Genomic DNA, 20930 nt, shown 5'->3' on the forward strand with positions numbered 1-20930 from the left:
CATATCTCCAGAGGCGTCCACTTGAAACCTGCCACCTTTCAATCATTCTCTTCCATTCACAGATTTAAAATGATATAAACAAAAGCAGGATGATAAATCTGAGAAGGGGAGTGATGAAGACGCATGCAGAAGACTCAGACGGGCATCTCACATCATGGGCGGCAGATCATCGTCATCCAGCCAGGAGGGTTTCTTTCGCGGCTCCTCATTCACCTCCCTCTTTTTCTCTTCCACCTTTTCCTCAACCCTTTCCTGCACACTCACTGCCTCCACTTTACAAGTCATGGCAGCAGCAGCAGCAGAAGCAGGGCTGGGTGGAGGGGTGAGCAGTGGAGCAGAGAGGGGCTCAGTCACATCTGTGACAGAGGAGTTTGAGAACGCTCCCTCCTGCTTTTTATCCTCCTCCTGCTTCTCCCTCAGCCCTGCGTGCTTTGGGAGGGTCGGGGCTTTGGAGGAAGGAGCCAGAGGTTCTGCTGCCACGGTAACGATGCTGCTAAAATCCAGTGACAAGGCCAAGATTACCAGCAAATACAGCATGGAGGGTAAATCAGGACTGCATCACAGACAACAGAGGACTGCATCACAGACAACAGAAGACTGCATCTATTCGTTTTATTCGATTTGATATGTTGCACTTCTGAAAGCGCCCCAGTAGATGTTGTCAGAACAGTACTTAGTCAGATCACCCAAATTACACAAAATAATTTCTCACTTAGTTTTTATTGTAGCCCGTCATGCAGGTAGTTTTAATAGCTCTTAATAGCTACCATCATACAATGGAGGAGAACAGAATCGTGATTGCAGTACTCGAAATGTTTCTCAAAACAGCAGGAAACAAAAAACTAAGCAACTCTGGTTTTATAAGTTACAGGAAAAACACAGACTATTCAGCTGGTGTATTCCTAGTCTGACTTAACTGTGTTCAGCACACAGCTCATAAACTGAACATCCAAAAATCTGGAATATGTCTCCCTGGAAAACAACATACAATTTAGCGCATGTGGTGAACAAAGTGTCCAGAAATTAGCGGTAATGCATAAAGAATGAATACTTACTTTGGTTAACATTAAGTGACCTGTTCTTTCAAAGACATGTACAGTATACCCATGAGTAGTACTGAAATGAAACTGTGAACTTATTTTACTAACTTTTACTCTTATATTTTATAACTTATATTTCTGTTTATATTCTATCTTTACTTGGCTTTTTCATGTCTGTTTTATAATGTGTTTCTTTGCCCTTTGTAATGATGCATTTGTTGTCTTACGCAAAGCACTTTGAATTGTCTTATTGCTGAAATATGCTATATATGTAAATAAACTTGCTTTGCCTAAAAATGTACTTTTTTTTAACCTTCTGTAGTTTGGGTGATCCAACCAAATCATTTTCGAATACAAAGTGCAGCAGCTGTTTTCGTGCCTATGTGATTCAGCAGGGATTTACTCTTTAAACACAAAGATAACTCCATACTCAGATTGAACCACAACTAAAGTCATGCCAAATAAAACCAAGGTTAAACCTCAACAACAACAAACAGGTTAGATTAGTCCAAACCAGGCACAAACTTTATCAACCGTAAGAGAACCTGAGCTCCAACAATCCAGCCACTCAAAGTCGACCATTCCTTTCATATACAAATATACAAATGAAACCACATCAGGCATCACGCTGCCGGCACTCAAACATGTCAGCATTGAGTCCACAGAGACGTATTAGTGTTAGCACTCCAGGCTATTACTTGTAAACATAATTAAACCTTCATCTTTTCCATCTTTGTTAGTTGCAGTAGTTAACCAACACCACAATCTCATCATTCCCGTCCAGTAAATACCTTTCGCTCGCCACCTTCTCTGTGACTTTAGGTCTGTGGTGAAACGGCTTCATCGCAGACACTGGGGCAATGTTATACTTCACTGATCCGGGTGTCGGCAGGAACTGATTTGTTCTGCTTGCGCTCGATTTTTGTATCAATCCGGTCCTTCGAGCCATCATGTCATCCTTCTCCAGGTCAGGCGCAGGCTCATTTTCATCATACTCATCGTCATCATCGTCGTCGTATTCACGTTCCCTGTGAGACGTCGCTTTGATCACAGTCATCTCCGGGTGTGGTTTAGGTGTTTCCATGGGAAGTTGCTGTTGATCCACTCTATGAGAGAAACTCCTACAGTTGAAACAACTAAACATCGAGCTGGAGAATGTGTTTTCCACACCAAGCTTGTTAGTGCCTCCTCATGCTGTTAGACGTTGCCACACAAATCTGAGCCCACCTGACGATCAGCTTCTTGCTCCTCTCTGCCTGAACTTCCTTCTTGCTCCGCGGAGCAGCATCAGTGGTGACCTCGCCTTGTGTGCAGCGTTGGGAGGCGGGCAGAGGCAGGAAACGGTTGTAAGTCGCTGTGACAGCGCTTTGTTTATGGAAAACTCCTGTCCTCCTCGCCATCATGTCGTCTTTCTGAAGATCGGGGATCTTCTCCTCTTCTTCCTCGTCGTCGTCGTCCTCCTCCTCCGCCCTCCGTTCATACTGAGCCAGACGTGCATCCAGCTCAGCAGGAGTGGGAGAGGTTTCAAGGGTCCAGGCAGGGAGGTCAGCAGAGGGAGGGCTAGTCGGATTGACGTCAGCTCCCTCCACCTGGCTGTGAGAGCATCACATAAAGCTCAAACTGCAGCTACAACCATGGATCATTAAGATCCAAAACTATTCAAAATCCAGGCATGAACATGCAGAAAAGCAGGTGATCAGTAAGAGTACAAAATAAAGATAGTAAAGGAGGAAAGTATCTTAGCAACAAACAAATAGGAGGTAGAAAACATGCAAAACTGATGCAAATCTACAAAAGAAAACAAAATAAACCTCTGCTGCTCCTGCTGTGATGATACCAAAACAATTCTAAAACACATATCAGAAGTGAACAAACGGAGTAATATCTTAGAGGAAATTTAAGTTTTAAGTAAGTATTTCACTTCAGTTAAATGTCCCCTTTATGCCAGTGTCTGGCTCAGTAATGACAAAGAGTCATTTTAAAAGATGTTCTTTAAAACATTTTAGTCTTCTTGTTTTCCCGGAAAATAAAAAAAGACTCATCCTGCACTCAGGGGTGTTTAAAATTTTGTGTCCAGTGAAACCTTTGATCTTTCATATCCCTTCATATACAGAGTTTTTGTTCAGGTAACTCCCTAGGTAATCTCTATTTACAGATTCTACATTTCTATGTAGAATCTGTAGGCAGGGATCTGGATTTTAGGGATGGCAAGTGTTCTGGTTTCCTTTTGTACTATGCTTGTAGTCTGGGTAATATTGACCAATCATGTATCAGCAGGCTGCAGCGTATGCAGTGTATGCAGGAAAAAACATGTGGAGAGCAAAAGCAGGCGGAACGGGGTCCGAGATAGATTCAGTGCTTCCTCCCTTGGTTACTATTTTACATACATAACATATCTTTGATGGGTTTTTTTCCACCCCAAAAGAGCCCTAAACTGTATATTTCTTTTGATACATTCGCAATTTGCTTATATCAGTCTAACTCTACGAGCCACAGCAGCACATACATGCATGTGTAACCTTTAGTTCTTATTAAAACTAAAAGCAAATCAGTACAATGCAGAGAGATGCATCTAAACTACAAATTACTAATTTAAGCAGGCCTGAAATGCAAAACTTTTTAAAAATGATAATAACAAGCTATATTTTTAATAATTTATAAAGTAATGGAATGCCTTTTACTTTATAAACCCATTTATTCCTCAGTGCAGTCCATACTAAAGCAGCAGACTCTGGATTGAAGCCAAAGTTGTCTTGTATTTGGCCTCGTCCTCGTACCTGCGTTCCCGCTCTGAAAGCTGGGAGCCCAGGCCGATGGTAGGCATGGCTACAGTTGCCTTGGAAAGGAGTCGTCTTAGCAACTCCGTCTCCTCCCCTTCACTTGACGTGACTGTGTCTATTGGCTGCTCGATCTCAGTCACGCCCCCAAAGGTCACGACTTTGCTGTGACCTCGTCCAGCCTTTGCTGATCCGCTGAAAGGACTTCCATAATTTTTCTCCAGACAGGCCTGACACACAGGGGCCGGGCTAGCCTCACTGTAGATACAATCCCACAAATGAAGACGCACACACACGCGCACACACATACACACAACAGCCAGCAAAAGAGCAAGGGGAAAGAAAGAGGGTGGAAAAGAAGTCATGAACAACCAGAGACAAAGGAAGGATGAGGTGGAAATGATGAATCAGACAGGAAGTGTGGATGGACAGAAGAGGACAAAGCATGGGGTTGTGTTCTTAAATGCCATCGACACACATGTACACTCGACACATACACAACCGAGCTTTTCATCCACTCTAGGTAGCCAAATTTTTCTGGTAACTAGTGCTCCTACTGGGAACACAAAAAACTCTTTATCCCATCTAATGACATCAGCACAGTGAGAGAAAAACAAAAGCCGAGGCAGCGCTCACAGCCAACAGTCGCCTCTCACACACAACGGCCTGTTCCCTGCTCTGTTTTCAATGCCTGTCAAAGAAGACTGAAGAGGACTGAAGTGCACAATAGTGAGGGGAATAAACAAGCAGATGAGAACATGGGGAGCAATGAGACAAGAAGAGATGGGAAACTAAACCTAAGGAGATGTATAGCTGCTTACAAAAGGAGACAAGAGGCTTAAGACAGAACAAAGCTAAAACTGACAGCGAGAAGAAGTATGTTTAGAAGTTACTTAAATAAAGCTAAATATGAAGGTACAGCTGGGAGCTAGTTAGCTTAGCTTAGCACAAAAACTGTACACGGGGGAAACAGCTAGCCTGATATCGCCTACCAGCACTGTTGTTCACATTATCAGGGCAAAAATTTAAAGGGAGTGATCCATATTTTTTGTTAAAATTCACCACTTAAAGGAGCAGTTCGCCCCTGGAAATAGCCACTGTCAGTCAAAGCTGGTGTTCTCTGTAATCGATAGAAGCAATAATATTTGAAATTGGCGCCATAGCTGTGGAGAAAGTTGTACAAACAGCTTGTGGTTTCGCCCATTCTACATTCCCACAACACCCAGCATGCATTGCGCTCCTCCCTCTGAAAGAAACAGCCCAGCGTATGACGCTGGAGTGAAATACTACCGTTTCGCTGCATGCAATGGCTCAGAGCGATACAGAATCTGAACTACGACGAGAATATACTGGTGGATCGTCTAAAAAATCTGCAGGTCTGCAGTCTACATTTCAAACCTGACGATTTTGAATGAGACATGACATCGGAGGCGGATGTCCTAAATGTAGTTTAGCAAGTTCCCCGGCCTCCGCCAGAGGACGCGTTTTACGTAGTCTGGCGGAGGTCTTCCAGCATGTACGGGACTAAATCAGCAAAGAGATAAGAGGTACGGCTTCGTCCACAGGGGGTCGCCAAAATCGACATAACGCTTTAACAGGCCGTATTTTTTCTTTAATCTAGTCAAAACCTGGAGAGTGAATAAGGACTTTTGAATCTTCTGACCAACCTGCCAAGACACAGATCAACACATAAAGCCTTACGATAATAATACTTAAAATGTAATACCCCCTCTTCCCTTCAGGGAACCAGACGGATTATGACATACAGTACCTAAAATAAAATGATTATAATCTTTAAACCATTTTGATAACAGTCATTATTTTTGTCTCTTTTGAATGGTAACTGTTTAGTAAAACTGTATTTATTGTACTGTTCTGTCTTGTATGCAATCCTGTTACACAATCACCGACTGTTGCAGCAGTGATGAAGGGATTTTCAAAAAGCTGACAAAGACTGATTCAGGACACTCTGTGCTCTCAAATAATGCGTACTTTGTGGCGCTTTATGAGGGTTTAACTCGATGGCAGTCAAATTAAGGTACCAAATAATCCATGTTTTCAATCCGATGTTTGATAGGTTTTAAAAAATATCTGATGAACCGTGCAGATTATTGCCCCTCCTCTGCCTGCCTGCAAAGATCTGCTTAGGACTGGAGCTAAAACTCGAAGCACACACACACACACATACTGCGCAGTCATTAACAAACCACTCACTTTACATACAGCCGCATTTAAGTGCTTTGTACTGCATGAAACAGAGTGTGTGTCAGGCACCTGGGTTCAGTCATCTTGAGTCTCTCCCACCTCTGCATATCTGCCTGGCTCATGGAGGCAGAAACAAAGCTCACTGGTCCTTCCCTGTGGGGGAGGGGCCTACTCTGAGCCCGCCTCTGAGCCAGGTCATCCTTCTGCTTATTAGGCATCGCCTTAACCTTTCCCTCTTCTTCCTCATCCTCCTCATCCTCCACTTCCTTGTGGCGAGGGGTGGAGTTCAGGAAGGGATTTTCTCTGCGTGTAATGATGTCAGGGACCACTTCCTTCTCACTGTCCAATCACAGAGCCAGAACAGCGGCAGCACACGGCACACATCAAAGTGGAGCACACACACGTCAAACCAGAAGTGACAACAACACGCAAAGACAGAAAAAGCAGGAAAATAGGGGAACATATTTAGAAGTGAGTGAGGCAAAAAAGGGCAGAACACAGAACCACACGCCGGCTAACCTGATCTCCTTCTCCTGCAGTGTTTGCTGCGAGGCTCGTCTAATGCCCTCCCAGCGCTCCCGGTCTTTGCTGCTGCACACAGGCGGAGGAACAAACTGATGCACCTTGGGAGCGACGGTGCCGCGATTAGCTCTTCTCGAGGCCAGGTCATCTTTGCGAACATCAGGAACTTTCCGCACCTCTGCCTCCTCCTCACCGTCAGAGGGCGCGTCCCAGGCAGATTTATGAGAGCTTAAAAAGTCGTTATCGCACCGAAGGATGATGTTCGGGGACGGCGACCTCACTTCCTGTTCCTCCATTGTGGGAGGGCTGTGGTTGGAGATGGGATGGTGTGGCAAGGTCATTTAAAAAATCATTAAAAATCCATCGTTTGACATGCGAGCACAAATATTCGCAAAGTCCCGTTAGTTAGTGAGAGCTCACAAGCAAATGAATCACTGTGTGACAAAAATTAAGTGTTTTTGCACAAACCAGCTCACAGTTCCAGGCAGATGAAACCTCTTTTACACAATATATATAAAAGTAATGATTTCAAACAAACACCGAAAAGGAGCAAGCAATTAGTCTACCCTATAATTAAACCCAAACCTCGTCATAAATAAGCCAAATGCTACAACCAAGGCCCAAAAGCCAAACCACAGCACCAGTGTTAAAGGTGCAGCAGGAAGCAAAACACAAACACTGCCATCATAACGATCGTTAGTGTAAATGACCCAAACTGTCAAAGCACAACAGCAGCAGCAGTTCTCACGCCCCTCCTCCCTGACCTGCTGTAGCGAACAGCAGCAGGCAGAACTTTGATCCCTGCCTTCTGCAGCTTCTGCAGCCTCCTCTGCTCCAACACTTCCTGTGTCACCTTCTCCTCTTCCTGTTTGCCCTCATTGTTCTCAGGAGCCCAAGTGACAGTCTTGGGAGTTTTGTGGTGCGCTCCTGTTCTTTTGCTCTGCTCTGGCGTGCCATGAGGGTGACTGAGGAACGGTCGGTGATGACAGGGAAAGATTAAGGATGAGGACGAGTTTGTGTTCTGTTGAGTGATTTACCTTCACCGTCAGTTTTGCTTTCGTGTTTTCCACTGGAGCACTTGTGTATAAAATGCAGAATTATCATGTGAATTATTTATTGCGCTGGTGTGTTGGTCATTACCTCCGCTGCTCTCCCTCCTCTGTGTGCGGTTTCCGCCGTGGCGTCGGGATGTAGGAGGTGGCGTTGGTTCGGTTGGGTAGAAACTGGTTAAAGGGAATGGAGCTCCTCGCTTCACTGCTGGCGGTCCGTCTGGCCAACATGTCATCCTTCCGCACATCTGGCCTCCTGCCGGGAGCGTCGGCCTCAGAGTCGCTGCCTCGCCCTGGGCAACAAAGAGTGATGGAGCATAAAAAAAAGAAAAGAGTGAGGAAGGTTATAAAGTATGTCAAAATAACTGTGTTTAATTAGTCCTTGTTATGCAAGGACTAACCTCTGCAAACGTTATACAACTCTAAGACATACCAGCTCCATGTTGTTTCTCACTCTAAAAGTTCATATTTTCAGTACTACCATCAACTTGTTTCATGTCATGGGGTTTGCGCGATATGGCCAAAATCCTACATCACGATACGATTTTTCATATCTCGATGACAATCAAACAAACAAATTATTTAACAAATAATTAGTCCATATGAAATAACCACATGGTAAAAAAAACTACAAATAAAAAGTACTGAGTTTCAGTTTTCACTTGGGCGTTAATGTCCACGTTAATAAACAGCACCTCCCTCTATGGTTTGCTCCAGGTTCACTCCCACGTGCAGGATTAGAACATAAAGCGTTGTCAAAATTGGCGTCAAAATTGATGTAAAGTTGTTCAGCTGCTGGTTTGGTGACATCACAATAGAGACAATATAGAAAAACACATACGATAGACATTTTCATATTGTTTTAACGATATATATTGTCATATTGCTCAGCCCTACATGTCATTATGGGTAGAGCTTGTCATATTATGGGACTTTTAAACATGTTAAATGTTAACTGTAACATCACTAAGTTAAATAAGATCTGTATTCATTCACGGGGCTGCTCCTCTACCTATTTAACTTTGTAAAGAATCACAGGGTTGTTATGCACATCTTCAACAGGAATGACCACTGAGTCTCTCTGGAAATTAGAGGACTTGCACTTTATGAGAGACATGTTTTAAAGATTACATTATTTTTTGTGGCTTTTGCTTTATTATATTGGACAGCTGAAGAGAGACAGGAAAGTATGGGGAGTAGAGAGTGCGGGATGACATGAACCAAATGATCGACAGACCGGGAATCGAACCTGCGATTAGTGCTATGATGACTGTAGCCTCTGTACATGAGGCGCCTGCTTTACCAACTGAGCTAAATCAGCGCCCCGTCAGGTCCTTATTTTTGTGGCTTTGGCCATCATTTTATTGGGAATGTGAAAAGTGAATTGAATGGTTATTGAATGTGCCGACTTTATTAAAAAGTGAGCAGACTGGCAGGAAAGAAAAGCTTTCAGATGCTTATAGAAATCTGGCTAGACTGTCTGACAGTTTAGCTCATGGGCGTTTGATATCCTGTCAGATTTGTCTCCAGATCTCAGCAATGCCTTAAGTAAGTGCAGCGTTAACACAGCTAAGAAATAGACCCACGCTGTGATAAACCCAAATTTAAATAGGGCAGTAAGTGATAAACATCCGTCACTTGTTTTCTTTCTGAACTGTAGATAAGGTCATTGTGTTGTGATCTATTCAGCAGAATACTAAGCACATCTCCTTTCAATCTTTCTTGTCGGGTGATAAATATCAGTTTGTAAGCAGCACACTTTCTCCCTGACCTCCGGGGAATGCAGTAAAGCAATCTAATCCTGTCCTTGGAATAGTGTTTTTCTTGTCACCCTGTGGCGCACATTTTACTGTCAACATGAAAGACACAAACAGGATGCCTGTGATTCTCCCGTCAAACACACACACACACACACACTGTCATATGAAAGACAGGATGTTGACCTCAGCCTGTGTTTCCCAGGTCCAAATCTCCAGTGATTGGTACTTAGAGCAACAGCTGCTGCATCTGGGGCACACACACACACACACACACACACACACAGTGGCTGAGAGGTTCAGCTGTTGTCCACCACCCGCCTGACTTGCCATAACATACCAAGGTTAAAACCCCAACATGTTAGTGAACAGCAGTCAGACTATTTATAGACGAGTGGTTTTGCTACTTTAAAAGAGCGTTTTGCGAAATACACTCGCTCTTTTCCAAGAGAACATTTGTAGCCACTAGCTTAGCTTAGCATAAGGATACGCTGCATGGGGACACAGCTAGCCTTTCTTTCTCTTAAGTTCAGAAATGTTTCATATATCAGAACCAACCATCGCTGTTGCCTCGATTGACCACATCAGGAGACGGGCTGTGCTGTGAGCGGGAGCCAAAAGAGTCCAGGCTGTCAAAAACAAAAACACTAATCAGTGTTAGAAAATCACATGTGCAGCATTTACTTTTTATGCAGCCTTATGTTTTGCATCAATGCAGTTTTACAGCCTTTACAAAACGAACAACAGTTGTCTTCAACTTCTCATCAGTCATCTCACATTTCTGGCGTGTGAGTTCACATGTTTGGGTCTGCATGTGTGTTGACAGATGTCTCTCACCTGTCTAGGGAGTTGTCGCGGGTGTGTCTTGGTGGAGAGAGAGACTCGCTCCTCTCAGAGTCCCAGCAGTCGTAGCCGCTGTCTCTAACGCCGCGTTTCTGTGGGCTCTCCCCTCCTTCCTCAGTCTCCTTCAAACACAACAAACACGTCAGTCATCAAGAAAATCAAAGGAAAAGTGAGAAAGACGCATTAGGAGTCCTAATTAAAAGACAATATATGGGTTCAGATATGGGTTGCGAAGCTAAACCAGATGGTGATTGCTCATTGTCTTGCACCAAAACAACTTTTTTGATTGGAGGTTCAGTAACTAAAATGTGCAGAGCTAATCTCATATCCTGTTTTTCTGTCTCTCCCTGAAATAGGAGTAGCCGCATGTAACCAAAACAAAAAAGTGTTTGTCTCCTGTCTCGCGTGTCTCCCCTGCACCCCAACAAAGACAGGAAACTAACAAATCCATCCCCCGCACCTCCTCCATGCCTCTATCTGTCTTTCTGTCTGCCTCCCGCTCCTCCCCCTCACTGCTGCGTCCTCTCGGGCTGCGTTCACTCACCACCTTCATTTGAGCGAGAAGCCCTTCAAACTCCTTGAGGTTGAGAGTAGGGCCGCTGTAGGAGGCGCAGCCGCTGGCAGCCTTCCCGAGCCAGAACACTGTGTTCAGCACCTGAGAGACATCGATATAAAGGGTTTGATATTTCTTCATGAATGCTGAACATGTTGACGTAAAAGAAATATGCAAGAAAAACAAATGAAAGGGCAGTAAACGCTCACGTTTTTTAGTTTGCGGTTGCAGTCCGAGTCCCTGAGGTTCGCTCGTATGGAAGTGTCCTGCAAGTCTCCGGGGTCAAACAGCTGGGAGCCCCTCAGGCCCAACTCCTCACAGCCCCGCAGGAAGACTGACAGGTTGTCCTAAAAATGACAGCAGGGGACCACAGACGGTCAGTTTATCACTTTGACGAACAGGCTGCTTTACTCTGGAGAGTGTCTCCTTACCAGCCCAGCGATGGGGGTGGGCAGTCTGTTGATCTTCTTGACCAGCCCTGGTTTGATTGCACTCAGCAGCCTGCAGGGAGGAGGGGCAGAGGCAGAGATTTATTGAGTCTTAAAGGAGTTTATGTACGTTGTTGCGGCTTCTGTCATCAAAAACTGGGTGGGAGGGATGTCGCAGGCTTACTCGCATAACAGGATGCCGTTCTCCAGTCCGCTGCGGAAGTCCTTCTCTCCGAAGCTCTTCCCTGTGACAGCCTGTGGAAGGAGGACAGTAGACACATTTTGTAAAGGAGGTTGACAAGAACCATAGCTACAACAACTATATATATTATTAATTTCTTATTCATGTTGGGGATATTGTTTTGAACAAGCAGTCAATTGTTGCGTGTATAAAAAGCTCATTACACGTTTCTCAAGCCTAACATGATGTCTTCAAGCTGCTAGTTTTGTCCAAAATCCAAACATATTCAGTTTATGATGATATAAAGCCAAGAAAAGAATCAAATCCACACACTTAGGAGGAGGAAGCACACAATGTTTGACATCTTTCCTTTATAAATGACTTTAATGACCCATGTCACCAAATTCTTAAAGCAGTAAATAAAACCAAATATTAATCTTTTACATCCTTCTAGTTTCCCCAGTCCAATATTCCTGACAACGCTCCAGTTTACTAACCTTAGAAGTTAAGGTAATTTTTTAAGCAGATTGGTTACCTACTGTGGCGTCTGATAAGAAAAGCTTTGATTGGTCCATAATTTCCTTTTTTATGCGTCACTCATGGATTCAACGCTTAACAACTGCATATAACTGAACATAAAACAGAGCTTACGATTAGATGAGGGACTTAAACAGAGCACACAGAAACAAAGACAGACACGTAGAGAAGACAGACTACTCATGACAAATGAAAAAACTTCAACCCCCATAATGCCATCAAACCACATAATCATTTGTATTACACCAGATGCAGCCACACTACTGTAACATCTACCCTGAAGTACACAACATACCTAGTGCAGAAGAAGATCTTGCTGTGATCTCTTGTATATAAAATTTGTTTTTGGGTATCACAAAATAGATCTTGATCTCAATGAAATTCCTGAATAAATAAAGGTTAACCAGAAAAACCCTGAAGTACATTAACATCAACACTAAGTGCTGCAACATCCTCAAAATCATCCTCCATCACTCGCCGTGCTCTTCTTCTTATTACTGTATTGAAAAAAAGACCGAAACAAAGTAATTTGTAGGTATCAGTGCATTACGTAATGCACTGCTAAATTGCACAAACTGAATTATTATGGACAATTGATTAATTATTTAAGTAATTTATCAGGCACAAATGCCATTCTCTGGATCCAGAGTCTAAAGATGTGCTCTTTGTCTGATTGCTTGTGCTCTGGTCTAAACAAGCACTCTGGAGATGCCATTTGTGGCCCCCTGGGGCTTGTGATTGGGTCAGTGTTTCCTGAAGTATAATAGTTTAAGGGGGTTTAAAAGGAATTGAAAAATATGCTTGAGAAAAAGATAAGAAAGAAATAAATAATAATACATTTCAGTAAGAAGGTCACTGCTCTCATTCTTAGATTGATATATGTGCTTGAAGCTGAATTTTGTCTCTCTTGTGTCCCTGACAGAGGAACCTGCTGCTGCCCCTGCCCCTGCCACCCCTCCCCCAACATTTTGCTTCAGTAGAAACCTAATTAGATTGATGCCAAGCTGTAACACTGCTCTGTCCTCATTCTCAAAAAAAAAGTGCCCTTGCGCACGCCCCTGATTTAGGTGAAAGCAGTCGTAGCCCGAGCGAGCCGCAAAAACATAACCTCAATCCTCTAACCTGGACTCAAATTCAGTGTGTCCTGAGCAGGCAGGAGAGGAGGAGGGAAGCAGGAGGCTAAGAGTGGTTGCAAACTACAACTATAACAACCCACACACACACACACACCCTGCATTCTGGAGCTGTTGTGTAACCAGCAGCCAAAGATGAAGAGAAAAGCAGAGAGGTTCGACTGTTTAGACTTCTAATCCAGATTAGCAGAGATTACAGTTAGCACCCAAACTGTCAACTGCAGGCATACTCTCTCTGTCCTTTTCATAAACTGTATATGCTCCTTTAGATCAGCCACTTTGTCCGTTTTCTATGCAACTGACCTTTAACAACCTGAGTAATATGAATACTTTCATAGCATTTAATCTTGTAACATGATACTTGAGTCATTTAGCCTTTCTTCTTCTGTCTTTGTAATTAATTAATTATGATATATCTCATTTTATATGTATCGTTCTGATGCACGTGTATCACATGTATGACAGGAACACACACTCACACACACACACAGTGCGTCTGCAGCTATGAAAACAGCCTATTGTTTTTTGTTATATAAGTGATGACCAGATGTTTCCCATTGGCATCTCTCTTTTTCTTGTCTTTCATCGGTTTGTTGTCACACATACACTCGCGCGCACGCACACACACACATGTGCTGGCATATGTCATGTTTGTTAAGGTTTGTCTCCAGGTCTTTGAAAGATTTACAGCGTGGTCATGCATAATTCACTGACCAAGGAGCGAGCGCTGTTTTGAGCGAGGGCAGGACGACTGTGCTTTGTGTAGGCAGTGTATGCATGTGTGTGTGTGGGACGCAGGACACAGACACACAGTGGGTTGAGAGTGGAGGTGGTTAGCTACTCGGTATGTGTAAAATGTTGCAATTAAATTAAAGCAATTATGCATAGGGATAGGTATGAGAGTGCATGTTTTGGTTTAACATTCAGAGGTAGCGCACAAAAAGATGGTGATGATTGTGTGTTAAGAAGAGAGAGTGTGTGTGTTTAGTGAGCATTAATGTCTGCTACAAACACTAAGCCAAAGGCCTTGGGGGTATTTCAGCGCCAGCAACAGTAATTCGAGCCTCCCTGGCTGCCTCTCAGTCCTCATGGTGGATTGCTCCGCTCAGTCCGAGTGAATGGCAGCAGCAGATCTCCATTTAAACCCTGAGGTGAGACTGTGTGTGGGGGGCAGAGGGGAAGCTCGGGAAGTAGGCCAAAGAACGCTTTACTTTTATTGTAACAACTGTGAAAATATGGAAAGAGCGAGAGGCGAGAGAAATCAGAGAAAGTGAAAAATATGCAGTGCAAGAAGTCAGTGGTCTAATTTCTAATAAGCACCTCATGCTGTTGTGCATTAAAGCGGCGGGATTTTGCAGGCCGGGATTAAAAAAGGATGATAATAAGGAGCTTTGCAGTCATTTTTCTCTTTGTATCTTGGGAGTTATTCCTGAAGGTTTGTGTCAGAGTGCTGAAAAATGTATGTGGCTGCAGGCAGACATGTGGCTAAAAAATGTCAGGTCATGATAATGTTGGCTGTCACTGTATTATCCAGATAAATCTCTTAAAACAGCATAAACAAACTAGTTAAGAGACAAGTATTTTCATTGTTTTTACAGTGTAGTAGACTGTCCAAACAGTTAAAGTAGTCTCTAATACATTGTGGGTGTATGGGGGCTAACACTAGGGCTTAGCTGAACTGTGCTGAACCTTTCTATGTGCTTCCAGTAAAGCCAGTTGATGGAGATGTGGAGGGTGTGATCCCAGTGTGATGCGCAGACCACTGATGGAGTCTGAGTCTGATGTTGCAGGGAGCATTAGCCTTGTTATAATGCTATCGTGTGCTGTAGGCACTCTGCACTCTAACGGTCATGTGACACGCAGACAGGAAAAGAAAACAGGGAGGAAAAACCTGAGAGAGGAAGAGGGAAAAGATAGAGATAAAGACATAATCCAGATTGAGGAAGAGTCTAATCTGGATCAGATTTATTATCCAGAGTGAGGCGATAGTAGACGGCATCAGACTCTTGAGCTGCTGAGAGTTGGTGTTTGTGCAATATGAGGAAAGAAAGCAGTTCTGTTGTGTAATTCCAGCACTCTTACTGTGCTTTAGAAAATGTGTTAATAATGTTCTTTTAATCATAGAACAATAAGCAGTACAACATTTTAGCATCAAGCTAAAAATGGACAAGAAAGAGGAATCAGAACGTTCCACATAAATGGCAGCCATTTGGTTGTTTACTAAAATACCTCACTGGATTCATGTTATCGTATTAAACACTTGTGATTACCCCAACCTGAGTCAGGCCAGTTTGAAATGGGCCTGATGGTAGAGGGACAAGACACATCTGCCAGAGCAAAAAAAAAAACATAAGCTGGCAGATGTGTCTCATTCCCAGGCTACATTTAATTACAAAATTAGGTTAATTGTTTAACTCAATATTCATCAATTTCAGCGTACTTTACATCCTCATATGTAGTGCAGTTTATAGACAGCTCAATGACACATGTTTACGTTGCAAAACACAACCTAACATGCTTAGTTTTGTCGGAGGCAAGCGGCTCCTATGCAAGAACTCTGAGAATCACTGACAGCAACAGCAAGTCTGTGTCATCATTATTTCACATTCTTTCATACAGTATTTGATGCATGTAAAATCCATGAATCCCCGCTCTCACACTCTGTCTGTCTCGTGCAGACACAGCTGGCTGTCTGGGACCATTGGAGTTAATCTGCCTAGGACAGCTGTGACATCTGGCACACACACACACACACACACACACACACACACACACAAACACTTGTTCAGTCACACACATTCTTTCGTTTATTCCCTGTGTGACAGACCTTAACTCTTGCTATGCACTGTATGCCCGGTGACAGCAGAGGTTAAATGCTGTCACTAAAGTTAACTCTGTTTTGTCTAAGCCTGTACAACTTTAACCTGCTCAAAGTCTCATCCAACAGGTTTAAAGCACCTCTGACTGTGTGTGCAGCTTTTAGCCTCTCTAATCCAGCCTTGTCTCGTCTATAAACAGAGAGGAAGGTCTTCTTTGTGGCGGTTTAATTTCCTGCCCGGGTCATGTGGTGATATATAGCCTACTGCTCTACTGCCCTCCCTGGAAACAGCGACACCTGAGAGCCTGCCCATGTTATGTCCCCATAGTGACCGATGTCACCCAACCGGGGCGTGTCTGAGGGGTGTGTGCGCAATATTATGCCTAGCTGATTGGCATCTGTGTGTGTGTGCATACACTTTGCATAGTCCTACCGACAAGAAAAACATACACGGACTGAAAAAGCTGCTTGGAGCATGGGGTCAGGAAGGCAAGGGTTAAACTTGAATCATCCCCACCTGTGAGAGGGTGTAAATACACCACTAGAAATAGAGTCAGTCTGACTGGTCTGAAAATAACTGGAGAATTAGGAGGCAGGAAGACGACGAAGTAGGAGAAACACTGAGCAAAGAGCCAGCAGGAGAGATTAAGACGCTAGCAGCTAGCATTACCTAACTACTCGTGCTCACGACAAGGTGTTAGGAAGTGTTTTGGAAGCAAGATGAACTTTAGTTTCAGTCAATCTGTTTAGAGTGCAAGTAGCACTGATCAATCGTATTTTAGCGTTCTTAGATGTCCTTTCTACACTAAAACTCAACATCTCAAATTGCTAGTCAGACCGGACAGTAAACAAGTACAAAGTTGAGGAAGTCTGCGTCTGGATATCCATTATCCAGATATCTGCTGGCTACACCAGAGGCTCTGAAATAATGGCCGTGGCTACAATAGGCTGTATTGTTTCCAGACAATGTTAGATTTGTTATGAGATTGGTTGTCTGGTGTTTGTAGTGCTGTTGTAGATCACATGACTGATAGATTGTATGTAAACTAACCAGTACCAACCACACACACCATAACCACCACATTGAACTGATTGTAATTACATCACTAATTACACATTTATGGTTAGATTCTTTATTGTTTTTTATACCTTTAAAGCCCTCGAACCACGACCCCAAACCGTGTTGATACCAAGCTCAAGTATCGTATTGTCACAGGTATACCTTTGTAACTTTTTCAAACAATAACAAGTTCTCATCATCACTGAGGGAAAAAGTATGCTCAGTAAAGCAAAGCACAGCACTGCTTTAAAGTTTGAAGGTAATAGAAAGGTGTTCTATCTTTGAGATGTGTGAGACTTATTAAAAAGCCTGACTGATAACTTAAGTCTTAAAATTTGAATTCATATGCAATCTTCTCTACTTCCTTCCTTTGTGATTAAGAAGGGCACAGGGGGTAAGAGACGTCCAACCTGAACTTCATACATTAAAGGGATTACCATGCAAGTTTGGTGGGACATTGTGCATATTCATTAGCTTTAAAGCTACTGAAATGGGTCATTACTTTTGACAGAAATAGATATCTAATAAATGCTGATCCTTTTGATTTTTTCTTCAACTGTATGTGGGACACTGCTAGATCATAACTTGGTCGACTGGAGACAAATGATCTACTTCTGTGGCCTCTGACAGTCTGAAAGTAGTCACACAGGAAAGATATTGCCCTAGGCAAACCATTTAAATTGGTGACTGACACACAGGCAGATAGATAGTAACTTGAAGTATGTTTGGAAGGCAGGAAGAAGGACTAGAATTTCATGTAACGCTGTTACAGCTTTGAAGTTTTGGAAGTTTTAACATAACACATCAACTCAACTGAGTTAATGCATATAGTTGGATTTAAGTCAATAAGTGTATAATCCCTTATTAAGTTTAAATCATTTATAAATCAAACACTTCAGCACTTTCATTTCCTGTTAATCGTTTTAATCATTAATCCGGCAACCCTTGTGTGTTGACCACTAGTTTAGAAACCGCTCTGTTAATTAACTGTAGCATTTTGTTTAAAAACTGCTGGGTACAGCGTTAATCTTGTCCTGGATTACTGCAAGGTTTTAACTATTAAACTGCTTAGGCTTGTTTGTTTATTTCTTAACATTTTTAACCTTTCTACAATATCATCTTATTCTGTCTTTTACTATGACCACAACTGAAGTAGCAATTATCTTTATAGAGTTGTTATCAACATTATTCTAATTGTATATTAGGACCATGTGTTTGTTGACTTTGCTTTCAGATTTGTCAAATAAATCAAGCCATCCATCTGCTTATCTATCTACAGCCTGTAATACAAACTGTCTTGTATGACAGGTTGTAGGAGTCCTGTGAAAACACAGCCAAGGAGTGGAGTTAAAGCCAAAACTTTTATATTTGAGCTTATTTTGTTGGACTTCCAAACCTTTATACGCCAGATCTGAGCTGGCAGGTAGCTAGGCTAAACCCGGGACAAGCACCATGATGACAGAATAAAAAAAATAGGTCATAATGCAGCTCTCCGCAGGCGGACCGTGATTCACCACTCAGGCTTATGGAGAGAGGCGTTTTTAGCCTACCAGATGATGGTGGAAGCGATGCAGAAAACCACAAACGATAATCTCATCCGATGCGATCAACTGCTGGTACAGTATAGCATCTCGTGCCTGACTACTGGCCCGGTTTCATATAACCATGGTAACCGGGTCCTCTCGCGCCTGAAAAAAGGGGGCGTTCCTCCTCCTAGCAAGTAGAAAACGGGCTCTTGAAATGTAAAACCAACCGTTACTTGGTTGGATTAACTTTATATATTTCGATTTTTTTTTCTTACTTGTTTGGTGTTAAAGGTCCAATACTGTGCTGGTCTGCGAGTTAAATTCAAGTAAGTGACACGTGTGGAAAGTTTTGTCCACACACACAGCAGAGCCCTTGTCCCACAGGGTAACCAGACACTGCATCGTGCCCACAACAGGTGACGGTGCACCGGTGGTGTAGTGCTACTTATTTATACCCTTGGTCACAGTGGCTATATGACAGAAGGCTATGGCCCGTTTCTGTGCTGTAGCAGCAGGCCCCTGAGCCTCTCTCTGGACGGTCACTTACCTCTATCCATTTCTGTGCCTCCTGACAGGCTGGTTCAGGATGGCTCGGCTCCGACCGCTGCGAGTCGTCCCGTGACGGGGCATTAGGGACATCTCGACCTGCTGCGGGGCTAGCCATCTCCTGGGCTGGCCTTGTGACGAAGACCGGAGAGTCTGTGGGACGGTGATGATACGGTGATAGGATGTGTGGCGGTGCTCCCCTCCTCGCTCTGTCAGTCCGTTATATCCTCCTGCTCGCTTTCTATCAGTCAACCACCCCGCAACTCCAAGCGCAGTCAGTGGGTTGCTTAGCCTCCTCGTGCTCCCCGCGAGCCCTGTTCGAACTGTGGCACGGAGATGGAGCAAAAAAAAAAGTCTCTCGCGACCTCGACGCCGCAACACGAGCCAGGCGCTAAAAATAACGATTCTTGTACGCCGCTGAAACTGCGCGAGGCTGACGCTGCTGTCCTCAGCCACCGCAGCTGCCGCGCAATTTAGGAAGCGTGAACGCGCAGGCAGGAATCTATGCGGGGGAGGTCGAGAGAGATGGATACAGATAGGAGAGAGAGAGATGGGGGATTTCAAAAGATGTCCCGTTATTTCACAGTTCGCACGCGTCAGCTGGCTGTTTGAGGAGATTTGCTTCATGCTTACCTGAGCAATTGAAAGTCAAGTGGAGAGACATTAAGCAAAAAAAAATGTGCTCCGTTGAGTTCCTTAGCCCTCTATCAAGAACACTGACCAAACACTAACATTTTTAAGCATTTTGTTTGTTCAATTAATTGTTGAATTCACTTCCTCACAGGCCTGGATTACCACAAAGACAAAACAGGCAACTACTCTCAATTGCCCCAAATCCCCAAGGGCAGGTTTACTGTTTATGTCGATTTGATTCATTGCAATTTAGTTAAGGAATATGCACAACCATAGCACAATATAAACTACATTTTTACTGTGCTCCAAGTGTGTCTTCAAGGGTCTGTGTGTCAATTTGGTTATTATTTCAAGTAGTCAAATGAAATAGAATTAGCCAATCAAATATCTACAAAATCCAGTCATATAATAAAGGATTGAATGCCATAAACCTGCCCTTAGGTAGCTAAAAAATAAGATTTACAGCATATTTTGAACCAGACAGCTTCTCAGAGCCATTGGGTACAAGTTACATAATACAAAATCAATAGGCCATGAACTCTTACAAACTGCATTTCATACACTGGTGGAAGAATGGCTTTAGTAATGTCGTAAGTAATCAATGCAGTTGATAAGAGTTGGGGTTTGAGGGTCCTGCCCTTCAGTATTTGATGCAAATGTGACCTTTTCAAACAGCAGGTCAAACCTTTGTTTTCCACGCATGTTACTTTACCAAACCAAAAGATTAAAGAGAGAAGTCAAACAAAATAGACATTATAAAAAGAGACAGGAGTACCATATGTTCTCCCATTAAGATAAACAATCAGTTGTTGGCCTTTCTGCGAGTCTGGATAAGAAATTCAGAAGAAACACTTCTGCCTCTGACGAGTATGGCGGAAAATACTAGCTTTTGTAGGTCAATATACCCTGTGTCATACCTTGCTCTTTCGCAACACAGAGAAAGGTCTTGTGTCAGTATTCCACAGAGACAATCTATCGACAACTCTGCCGTCCTGCTCCTGTTTCAGGCCTTTAAAGCTGAACTGAAGCCAAGACCAGTGAGGATGAGCCCCAAGCTGTGAGGGCATTAGGACATTAACCACTTCATCACCTCATGTGACAAAAGTATGAATGGGTGTCAGCTAAAATGTAGACTGCTGACTGGGGGAAGGCCAACAAAAGGTACAGATTACTCGGTTTTAGAGCAAGAGCGTGAAAGGCTTCAGGCTGAAACCATTGATTTTTTGCACCCAGATTGATTTTCCTTAATTATTTTGTGAAATGTGAATTAATCAGTCTCTTTAGAAAGGTATATAGATATTAAAACTTAATGTACATGTTGC

The 20930-nt window shown here is 43.2% G+C and overlaps 2 protein-coding genes across 3 annotated transcripts in view; both read right to left on the bottom strand.

Moving 5' to 3' along the window:
- Positions 1-19423, bottom strand: part of LOC138594568 (LIM and calponin homology domains-containing protein 1-like) — a 30590-nt gene extending 11167 nt beyond the window's left edge. For both annotated transcript variants that reach the window (XM_069665704.1, XM_069665703.1), the window contains exons 1-8: positions 18977-19423; positions 11359-11429; positions 11178-11247; positions 10956-11093; positions 10738-10848; positions 10188-10315; positions 9909-9979; positions 7685-7886 (exon numbers count right to left, since the gene is read on the bottom strand). In XM_069665704.1, coding sequence (XP_069521805.1) covers positions 7685-7886; positions 9909-9979; positions 10188-10315; positions 10738-10848; positions 10956-11093; positions 11178-11247; positions 11359-11429; positions 18977-19093 — 908 coding nt within the window. In that variant the 5' untranslated portion in view covers positions 19094-19423. The remainder of the gene's footprint in view (positions 1-7684; positions 7887-9908; positions 9980-10187; positions 10316-10737; positions 10849-10955; positions 11094-11177; positions 11248-11358; positions 11430-18976) is intronic.
- LOC138594302 (microtubule-associated protein futsch-like) lies at positions 148-7648 on the bottom strand. Its single transcript, XM_069665365.1, has 8 exons — positions 7623-7648; positions 7309-7509; positions 6542-6850; positions 6122-6361; positions 3818-4075; positions 2268-2633; positions 1832-2146; positions 148-553 (listed from the first exon to the last, which is right to left on the bottom strand). The coding sequence occupies exons 1-8, from the start codon at positions 7646-7648 to the stop codon at positions 148-150; spliced, it is 2121 nt and encodes a 706-aa protein (XP_069521466.1).
- Positions 19424-20930: the final 1507 nt, after the last annotated feature.

This window comes from Semicossyphus pulcher, unplaced genomic scaffold, assembly GCF_022749685.1.
Source record: "Semicossyphus pulcher isolate SPU_LCO1_2020_fin unplaced genomic scaffold, fSemPul1.0.p SCAF_17, whole genome shotgun sequence".
Taxonomy (NCBI): domain Eukaryota; kingdom Metazoa; phylum Chordata; class Actinopteri; order Labriformes; family Labridae; genus Semicossyphus; species Semicossyphus pulcher.

What these genes read in the sequence shown, in the direction of transcription:
- LOC138594302 (XM_069665365.1), bottom strand. Translation starts at nt 7,648, where the DNA reads ATGATAATTCTGCATTTTATACACAA. An exon ending in ATTCTGCATTTTATACACAA is followed by an intron (nt 7,510 to 7,622) that starts GTGCTCCAGTGG and finishes ACCGTTCCTCAG; the next exon opens with TCACCCTCATGGCACGCCAG. An exon ending in AGCCAGGCAGATATGCAGAG is followed by an intron (nt 4,076 to 6,121) that starts GTGGGAGAGACT and finishes TTGTATCTACAG; the next exon opens with TGAGGCTAGCCCGGCCCCTG.